This window comes from Solanum pennellii, chromosome 3, assembly GCF_001406875.1.
Source record: "Solanum pennellii chromosome 3, SPENNV200".
In the NCBI taxonomy this organism is placed as follows: domain Eukaryota; kingdom Viridiplantae; phylum Streptophyta; class Magnoliopsida; order Solanales; family Solanaceae; genus Solanum; species Solanum pennellii.
This window is the reverse complement of record NC_028639.1, coordinates 73095380-73106020: the sequence shown is the minus strand read 5'-3', so window position 1 is coordinate 73106020 and position 10641 is coordinate 73095380. Positions and strand designations below refer to the sequence as shown.

The window sequence follows — 10641 nt, the reverse complement described above, 5'->3', positions numbered from 1 at the left end:
ATAGAGGAATGTTCCTTCTAACTTAATTAGCATTCACGATGTAGTCTTTAAGGGCCTTGAGAGTTTTGGTTAGGGGGAGAATTTATGGGTCACAAGCTTGATACATTATCACTTGTGTGAACCTCCCATGTATTCCGAGTGAATTGGTAGAGGTTGTTTCCCTCTGTATTTTGTACTCTCATATTTATAGAGGATTGCTCATCTCCTTTGTGGACGTAGGCCGATTGACCGAACCACGTTAAATCTTTGTGTCTTTTGGTATATTTCTCGTTGTCTTCATACTCGTGGTCTTTTGAGGTTTGCTTTGCTAGCTTCCGTGTTTACACCTGCTTATTTCGGTCCTAACAATTTATTTAATCAAGATGAAAGTAATTATTTTTATTATATTTTACATTTAATATTAAATATTTTTAAAATAAGATTAGCTTAGTATTATTTTCTAAAAATAAAGTGTGTTTTAAAAGATAAATGCAATTGGATAGAGTGAGTAGTAATAGCAATAACTAAATTCTCCATTCGGCGGTATATAATATAACGGCTATCAATTGTATAGGGGACCTAGTCATTAGAATTCAAATGTGAGATTGTTAATATATGTAATAATATAAAATCATCTTGAGTTAATTTATCAAAACCGTGCTTTTAAAATGATGATATTATTAAATAATAAAGCAATGCAAATTCAATGAGTCCTACCTATCACGCATGACACCTTCTTTTCATAATTTTTTGTTGTCTCGAAGATTAAAAGTAGCATATACTCCACTTTAATAGACTGTTAATAAAATTAGGCAATAAATATGCTAAAGGCTATCTTTTTATAAACATAATAGAAAATGCATAAATATTCTTTTAGAATATCGTAATTTTAAAGACACATCTTAACTAAGTTATGGTCCTATTATGTTTTTGAACTAATTTTTTTAAATTTTGTGCATTTTTTGTATTTTATGGCACACTCCGTAACTCCATGCAATTGAGACGCGTGAAATATTTGGATGTCACGTAAGCTAAAAAGGCGCATAAATTTTTTTTTTAAAAAACCTCAAAAATAATAGAACCTTAATTTAAATAAAATGTGTTTCTAAAATTTCTATTGTAGTCCAGAAGATACTTGTGCATTTTCTCTAATATAAAGTAAATTTGGTCAAAAAACAGAGCAAACTGCCGAAAGTTCTTACACTTCAGTATTTTTTAAAAACTATTTTATTAGTTCTCAAAATGAATAATATTTGAAGAGAAATGAATCACGTAATGCACAAATTTGAATTTAGTTAATTTTAATGTAAGTGATGAATAAATTAGAATTAATAAAACATAAATTTTATAATTATAATAAATAAAACTGTTAAATTAATAGGCGATTCGTAGATATCATCTATTTTCGATAATGCATTGGATGTGTTTAGTATAATAATATATATCTTTAATCGGCATTGACAAAAATTGGCCAAAATTTGAAATAAAGCAGAAGGAGAGCCAAGAGAAATTGTTATAAATTATAATTATATATACTCCTTTATTTATTGTAATAGATAATTAGTCTTAATTTTTTAGATTCCAATATTTTATCTAAAAATAAATATTGAAATGATTTCATTGTATATAATTAATACTAGTTCATGACAGAATATATCGAGAACTTTGTAGAAATTAAATTTTTTACATTAATGTACATACATAACAAAAACTCGTGTCGATTTTTAGTGAAAATTCTAATTTCACTATTGTTTCTTACTGTTCTTCTTCTCGTGAGTGAAAATATCCTCTTGGGGATTTCACTGCCGTTTTCATTTCCACATTTGTCACTGCACCTTTAACTATCCTTCTCAGTGTTTCTGTCAAAAGAAAGGAAATTAAAACCAATAATTTTGATTCCTTGCAGACTTATGTACAGTTTTTTTTTGGAACTGCTTTATTATGTTAAATTTTTATTAAAAATAAAAAAAATATTAACCAGGGCAAAATGACAATGAAACCTATAATACTAATTTCAAATATGTTTGGGCATAAAATGAGAATGATTGAGTTTCACTAGAGTATTATTTATGTAGATTACACATTTAATTTAAAATAGACTAGCTAGGTCCAGCGAGCAATGTTCATTATCGACTAACCTCTTTGGGTAATTTGCTGCTAATTATGATGATTAGTAAGGTATAATTCAAAATTTACTGAGACTAATTTCACCTACTTACCTAGTGTTTCTCCTTTTTAGACAACTACCTAGTGTTTAGTCACGTAAATCACTGTTTTTCATTTGTCCCAACTTCCCATTCAACTCAATAGTTAATTTTTACATTGCGTTTAAAATTTAACTTTTTTTAATTTAAACATTTTACTGAATGATAAAATTTAATTTTTCTCGAGTTGCTATTGCTTCTTCTTTTCTCCAACCTTTGTATCTGATGTTTCAAACTATCGAAGTTTAGAATCAGAAGTTTGAACTGCAAAATATCCTTGAGACCTCAGGTTTAAATAATTTCTAAATTTCGACTACATTTGAAGCGATGTTTTAAATAGTGGTTCCACGAACTAAGTAGAAAGTAGATTTTTGCAACAGTTTTAGATGGTTTAGTATCTGTTAAGTGGGCTGTGCATGTTTTCTTACAGATCTGGTAAAAGATTGGGCCTATTTTGTTCAAGAGGCCTACTTCTTTTGGGCCTTATCGCTGTAGTTAGGGCCATAACCAAACAGGTCATTAGAAGGAATACGTTTTAAAGGAAAATTATATAAAACAACAAATTATTAATTCAAATTAAATGTGATAACCATAATTTCATTGAATTCTAATCCGTAGCAAACACTGGTCATTCGCCTCTTTCCCCAAAAATCTCATTCGTTAGTCTCCCTGATCTCCCTCGCCTCTCACTTTATACAAACACAAATGTATTGTGTTTGTGTTTGTATAAAGCGAGAGAAAATTGTATATATAAATACAAATATATATATATATATATATATTCGTCCTATACATTTGTAATTGTACAAATATAGGTCTTTCCCTACCAGTTCTCTTTTGTCTTTCTCACTTTATACAAACACAAATTATACAAATTACAATGTATAATTTGTGTTGTATAAAGAAATTGAGAGATTTGATATACAAATGTTTTATTTCGATTCAATCTTATACAAATTCAAATTTTATGCAGATATACAAACACAGTCATTGATACATATACATAGTAGTTACATATATACAATGATCTAACCGATATGTATATACAACTGTGCGCTTTTATAGAAACGAGATGCGGCCTGCGATTTATACAAATATGATGCTCTAGAACAAACATAGTTTGCTATGGAGCAGAAATAACACAATTATAATTATAGAGCGCTAATATAATTTTTATGTTTGATAAACCTAAAATTCTCTTTATCTGGACTTAAATTTTTGCCCTCAACGTAACAAAAGATAAAACCACCTCTAATATTTTAAAAAAGAAATCGCGAGGCACAGGTTATGCCCATAAGACATAAGTTCATTTTAGAAGAATATACCTTGAAGAAATTCAGTTTAAAGTTCCATTTTAGAACAATATAACATAAGAATTTCAAGTCATGTTTTATATTTGTAAATAAGAAATATAACATAAGTTGATATTTTTTTCTGCCTTAGGCATAACTTGTGCCCTGGGGCATAAGTTCAACAGAATGAACTTCTTAAGACAAGTTGTGGCTTGGGGTATAAGTCCAGTTTTGTAATATTATATTTAAGAAGTTTATTTATTGAACTTATGCCTTAGACATAACTTGTGGGTTGGGGCATAAAGTTAGCAGTATGAACTTGTGTCCTAGTGATTCTTTTATATATCAAGGGTAAGTGTCTACTTGCAAATTAGATAGCACTGAAGCTCTAGAAATGTTTGCCAAGTGAATTAAGTCATAGAGGTAGTTCTTGGAAAAACATGTAATCAAATTAACAAAGCCTAGACCATGTTGGGCCACACTTATATGAGCCCAACTTGGATGAAATTTGATACAATTCTTTGCTTCAACCAAACATCTACTTTCTATTTTAATTGATATACAATTATTTAACTGATATACATATGCAATTCACCTATTTCCCTCTCTCCTTCCTCTCCCAATCTTGCTCGCTTAGCTACGAATCGTAATTAACAATCTATAGCTATTGAACATAATTAAACTATTTTAGAGTGACGACTATATGCAAAACTTCCCCAATTAACAAAGCCAGACCATGTTGCGCCGCACTTACTTGAGTCCAACTTGGATGAAATTTAATACAATTCTTTGCTTCAACGAAACATGTACTTTCTATTTAAAAACTCAAAACATGAAAATAGCTTCTTAATTTTACTCCTTAGTTTTAGTACAATTTGAAGGTGAAATTTTGGATAATTATCATCGTGTAATTTATAACTCACGAATGAAATTGTTGGCTTTACCATTCACATTTATCAAGAAAATTCTCTACATCATATTTTTTTTAGATATGATTCTTCTTTAAATTCTGCATGAATACAAAATGTTTTGTGTATCGAACTATTTTTTTCGTGCTCAAATATATTTAAATAGAATAGGGGACCACTTTCGTTACGTGTGTCTTACCTACTTTTCTAATGTAAAAAGGCATCTTAATGTTCTAACTGCACATATAGACTTGTTGAATATGCATTTACATTAGATTACCATATTCTTTGGACTGACACGTTTAATGGTTTCCATAATTTTCTTACTAAAACTGAGTTCCATATTCCATTGCACGTTTGGTAGAGTTCAAATTGCGGTCGCATGAAAAAACAAAGGGGAATATATAATTATATAAGAAAATAAACAAATATAATCCTTTATAATTTAATACATAATTCCATTGCACAACATGACCATTCTTATCTCAACATCCTACACTCAAAAAAGGTAAAATGACCAAAGTTTCAGAAAATTCCAACCTGTATAATCTCAAAAACATAATTAGAACAAGATCTTGTTCACGGTCCATTGGTTTTCTCCTTTTATGCATTGTTTGTTGGTGAATTACGAGATAATAATTTTAAAATATAAAATTATTATTTGATAAATAATAGAATTAGTTATTCCATATAATAACTTTTCTATCCCATTTCACTAACCAAACAATGCGTTAGTATACGTGAGCCACGTTTTTGTATTTGAAAATTACTTTCTCCATTTATTTTTAATTGTCACAATTATTTTTTAAAAAATATGATCTAAATATTTATATATACATAATTATTTTTTGGAAGAGGATTAGCCTCTTCACCTACTCCCTTCACCAATCCCTCAAGTGGGGGCCACGACTATAATTGAAATTGACGTGTATAAAATAAAAATAAATTAAAAGTAGTTGGTGAAACCACTTTGAATAAAAACACCCAATCACCGCAAAATTTTCATACCAACTCCCAATATATCCGCCCGCCACCTACTCCAAGCTACCGGAAAAAATGGCGTCGGAAGCTCCGGCAACAGCAGTTAACTACTGGGGCGATATGCCGGAGGAAGAGTACTATGCTTCTCAAGGAGTGCGCAACTCCAAATCTTACTTCGACACACCCAACGGCAAGCTCTTCACTCAATCATTTCTCCCACTTGACCCAAATGTGTCTCCTAAGGCCACTGTTTACATGACCCATGGATATGGCTCTGATACCGGTTGGCTATTTCAGAAAATATGCATCAGTTACGCAAGTTGGGGTTATGCTGTGTTTGCCGCGGATCTGCTCGGACACGGCCGCTCCGATGGAATCCGATGCTACGCTGGAGACTTGGAAAAGACCGCTGCTACTTCCTTGTGCTTTTTCAAAAGCGTGAGGAATAGCGATGAGTACAAGCATTTGCCGGCGTTTCTTTTCGGGGAATCTATGGGTGGGCTTGCTACATTGCTTATGTACTTACAGTCGGAGCCGGATACTTGGACCGGGTTGATCTTCTCCGCCCCGCTTTTCGTCATTCCCGAGCCTATGAAGCCTTCTAAGGTACTTTTTAGCTACTATTCTGTTTATTTAGTTGTTCCTCAGTACATTCTTACCTGTTACACCATGTTTTTATGCTAATTTATCAGTGCGATCACTTTTATCTGCTCATCCTTTGATGACTTATTCGACATAGTAATCCTTCCCGGCAGTGGTGGAGGCAGGATTTTTCTCAAGCCAATTCATAAAACCAGAGAAACAAACATGCCGTAGGCTAAAAACATTAGAAACTGTAGCTAGCGGGAATTTAATCTACTTGGTATAATAAGATATTTTGAACCCGTAACGGTTGAGCTAAACTTTTGGTTCGTGTAATTCTGAGAAGGAGGTTCGGTAGATCAGCAATGCTTCCTGAATTGATAATACTCTTCAAATTTGTTGTTTGATTTTATTAAGCTCTGATGGTGGACCTTGATTTGTTACTCTCTTCGGGTCTAATTTGTTCAAACAAAACAAATTTTATGATAGAGGTTCACCGTTCACAAAGCTTAGCTAGTTAGAACTTAGGACTAAGAATCCTTGCTTCATTGGTTAGAATCCACTTCTAAGCGGATAAAGGGTCTAACAGACACATTTGTGGCAGTGAACTGAATTCTGAATTCAAGAAATGAAAGAGTATTTTAAACATGTAATCCCTGTGATTAATAAGAAATACTTACTGATTTAAGAGAGACCAATCTGTGGAAGGCCAGTAAGATCTCAATTGACAGCTGATCTTTGTTCTGTAGTGGCTATTAGTATGTTAATGCTAAACTTGTTCTTTATGCATTTAGTTGAACTCGTGATGAGTCATGTTGATTCTTAAGAGAAAATTCAGGTAATGACTTATTAACAATGTAAAAATTACAGTAAGTAGTTTTTAAAGTATGAAAGGTATCAACCTTGGTGCGACGGACAAAAGAGATGGAACACTTGAACCCGCCTATAATGTGAATTGATCAAATTTTCAGTCTTAAATTATACTCGTACCACGTATTAATTTTGAGAATTATATTTGGATTTCAGAAAGTTCATAAGTTTATTAATGATGTATTTGGAAATCATGACTAAAGTTACTTCATTCAACTCTTTGGAAAAGAAGGGGCCTATGATTTCTGGTGAAGGAAATATCAATAATGAGAGCTTTACTTTTCAACACATAGGTACATTTATTCATGTATGGACTGCTATTTGGATTTGCCGATACATGGGCTGCCATGCCGGACAACAAGATGGTGGGCAAGGCTATCAGGGACCCTGAGAAGCTGAAAATAATTGCAAGCAATCCCAGGAGATACACCGGGAAACCAAGGGTTGGAACTATGAGGGAGATTGCCAGGCAATGTGACTACGTCCAAAACAATTTCCACAAGGTGACTGCTCCATTTTTGACAGCGCATGGTACCTCGGATGGTCTTGCATGCCCTACGGGCTCTAAATTGTTGTATGAGAAGGCAAGCAGTGAGGACAAGACCCTCAAGATTTATGATGGAATGTATCATTCTTTGATCCAAGGGGAGCCTGATGATGCTGTTGCTATTGTTTTAGCTGATATGAGGGCTTGGATTGATGAGAGGGTTGAGAGGTATGGTCCAAAAATCAATGGCTCTGCATAATACTCTTCAACTTTGAACTCTGCTTAATCCATGTATTCTTTGGTGCTTGACCACAAATTTGATAGTTGAGGGGGATCACATATGGCGAACTATATCCTTAACAGAAAGCATAGTAATTTTAATTATTATTCGTCCACGATATTGTCTCTACTTGTTGATTGAATATGCTACTGTTTCAATGTCTGGTAATATTGTAGTTTGTTGAAAATGTGATGTATGAAGTAAGAGGGTTGGCTATTGGTAAAATTCCTATTTCTGGTACTCCAAAAAGACTCAGTGCAATGTCATATTCAGTTACCTACTTGTTAGATTTTAGAGTTCAACTAAAGGCATCTTTTGACATTTCTATAACACATGGCAACTACTATGCTTATCTATTAATTTCTGGTGGAATGGAAACATAATAATCAATAGGTAGGTAGGTAGAAGCAACATGGGACATTATTTCTTTCTTTAAGCTATTTATTTGAATATTTTAAAATATAATCTAAACCTATATTAATAACGACAATCAAAACTCGAAACACTTTAGAGATGGTAGATTTCAAAATATTATAAAAAACATATAGTTCATCAGTGTCGACCCTACTTAACAACAATCATATCGAATATGTGATATTTTTGCATCCTTATATTATGTTGACTTGATAATATGTGAACTATTACTTATTTATTATTATTAATATGAGTTCGAACTAAGTAAGTTTATGAATTTGCATTTAAATAAATTTAAAATACATATTTAAATATTTTTGTAAGTATAATTTAAAAATATTTCAATAAAGTCAGGCAAAACTCAAAACACTTTATGTATGATAAATATCAAAGCATTATAGAAATCATAAAATTATATTACTTATAAGTATCGAACCTAATTCATTTTGTAAGAATATATAATTTCACACAAGATATATATCTTTTATAGTTCTAACTTATTATTTAATAGTTATATTTTAATATAGTTTTAACTTATTATTTAATAATTATATTTTAATATAGTTTTATTTATAGATAAATTTAGTGGGAAGTGTAAGTGCATATTTCTTATAGTACATAAAGTGTAAATGTTTAAATTTGAAATATAGAGAGTGTATTTGAAATTGGGTCATATTACCAAAAAAAATTAATGTATTAATTATATATACATAGAAAATTTGACATTAAATCAAATAAATTATGATTTTTTTATACTTTTAGCAAAATGTTTTACATTGATGAAGTTTCAATAGATACATAAAATAAATATTTCTTATAGTTTCATTTCATAGGATGAATTTAATTAATTTAAGTGCTTAAATATAATTATTTATTTTTATCATATTCTTATTTTTTTTATAAGAAGGGCGCAAAAAAAAATCAAGAAGGAGAAGTAAAATGACAAAAAAAAAAAAAAGAAGAATAGAAAAAGGAATAAGGCATGAGGCGTAAAAAAATTCATCTCAATCAAAATAATAAATGTTATTAGAAAAACATAATAAATTAATTTTATTTTGAAAGAAAAAGCCTATAACCATCTTTTTCTCTATTCCGATCATATTTATCTGGCCATTTAGCACTTCTCCACGAAATTGTCTCCTTTAAAGAATAGGAAAATGTTGAGTATAAGGAATAGGCATGTGGAGTGCAAAGCAAGGCTATCATTGCATAGCACAAAAACAAAAAAATATTGGAGTAATGTAGAGAATGTGCTCAACAAGAAGGTCCCCACTTCCCACTCTTCAACAAAATTCATGCAATTCACAACCCTAAGAAACACTTTCTAAAATATGGTTGAATATATAGATAACTAATTAAATTTTATTTAGACACTTTAATTATAAATGTGATTATGTTTTTGTACTGAATGTTTATTTAGACTTTTGTGTGTATTATCAAATAACCATTAAGTAGACAAGTTAGTAACTTTAAGTTAGTTATATTTATTATTCTCGATAATTTAAAAATCTTATGAATGTTTTAGTTGATGTTAATACATACAATTAAATAAGAAAATATATTTTTATGTAATTCACTATTTATATAAAAGATACTAAAGCGCACACACAAAGCCTTCTCAAAAATATAAATTGGAAGTGTCTACATATTTCATAAGGTGTTTGTTTATATGCTTTAACTTTTTATCTGTGATTATCTGAATAAAATTAATTAAAGATTTTGAAGAACTTGATTTATTCAACTTTCTAAAAAGTAATAATGAAGCCTATTATCTAAGCCTTCGTACTCGATTATTCCCTTGATCATTTACACCTAAGTAAAATTCAGGACTTCGAATTATAATATATGTGAATTTATTAATATAAATATAATTCTACAATTTTGTAGACATATATAGTAATTTAAACTACATAAAAATGATATGCTCGGATCTTTATTCAATATCTGTCATTTTTCCTTGTTCTACTTTTTGTATCATCTCATCCATAAAGAACATTTTATGAGTGGCCTAAGTATACACATTTGGTACATTTTTGTCTCAATTTTTTAAAAGCATTCAGGAGTAGTATTCTCTGGTCCATTTAATATTGTTTGAATTGGATTCTGGATAATAGTAGGGAGTATTTTGTTTCTTTTTCAAAATTGAATTTGATTCTTGGTCCAATTGAGTTAACCCTTGACCCAAACATTTGGTCGATTCACTTAGGGTCAATCTAGTTGCTCCTAAATGATCAACAATCACCTGCACCATTTCGAAAAGATTTATTCCCTTCCCTCAAGTCGGGGAACAGCTCATGTAATCGAATTCATTAATAATTGATAGTAAATCAATCTTTAAAAGTTTTAGATGATTTCGAATTCATGTGAAACTTTTTTACATATCTTACACGATTGACATTGATTATGTACGATTTTAAAAAATCCGTCCAAATAAGTAGGGGAAAATTGGGATGAGATGATTGGACGCAAAAGGAAAGTGAAAACAAAAATGGAGAATAACATTTTGTAGTTGAAAAATGAAATGGGGTCACGTGTATTGGGCTCAGTTTTTGAAAGTGTAGAGGAGGTGACGGTGATTGATTTTGATATTTCATTTTTTTTGGCTCCAATTTGCAACAATGAATGAAATCACCGGCCTTTTAAC

General features: G+C 30.7%; 1 protein-coding gene across 1 annotated transcript; it reads left to right on the top strand.

Annotated features, from left to right (window-relative positions):
* Window positions 1-5339: 5339 nt before the first annotated feature.
* On the top strand, window positions 5340-7870 carry LOC107015252 (caffeoylshikimate esterase). The gene is made up of 2 exons (XM_015215460.2): window positions 5340-5970; window positions 7110-7870. Exons 1-2 carry the CDS (start codon window positions 5440-5442, stop codon window positions 7560-7562), a joined length of 984 nt encoding a protein of 327 aa, XP_015070946.1. The 5' UTR covers window positions 5340-5439; the 3' UTR covers window positions 7563-7870.
* The last annotated feature ends 2771 nt before the right edge of the window (window positions 7871-10641 follow it).

What these genes read in the sequence shown, in the direction of transcription:
- LOC107015252 (XM_015215460.2), top strand. Translation starts at nt 5,440, where the DNA reads ATGGCGTCGGAAGCTCCGGCAACAGCAGTTAACTACTGGGGCGATATG. An exon ending in AGCCTATGAAGCCTTCTAAG is followed by an intron (nt 5,971 to 7,109) that starts GTACTTTTTAGC and finishes TTCAACACATAG; the next exon opens with GTACATTTATTCATGTATGG.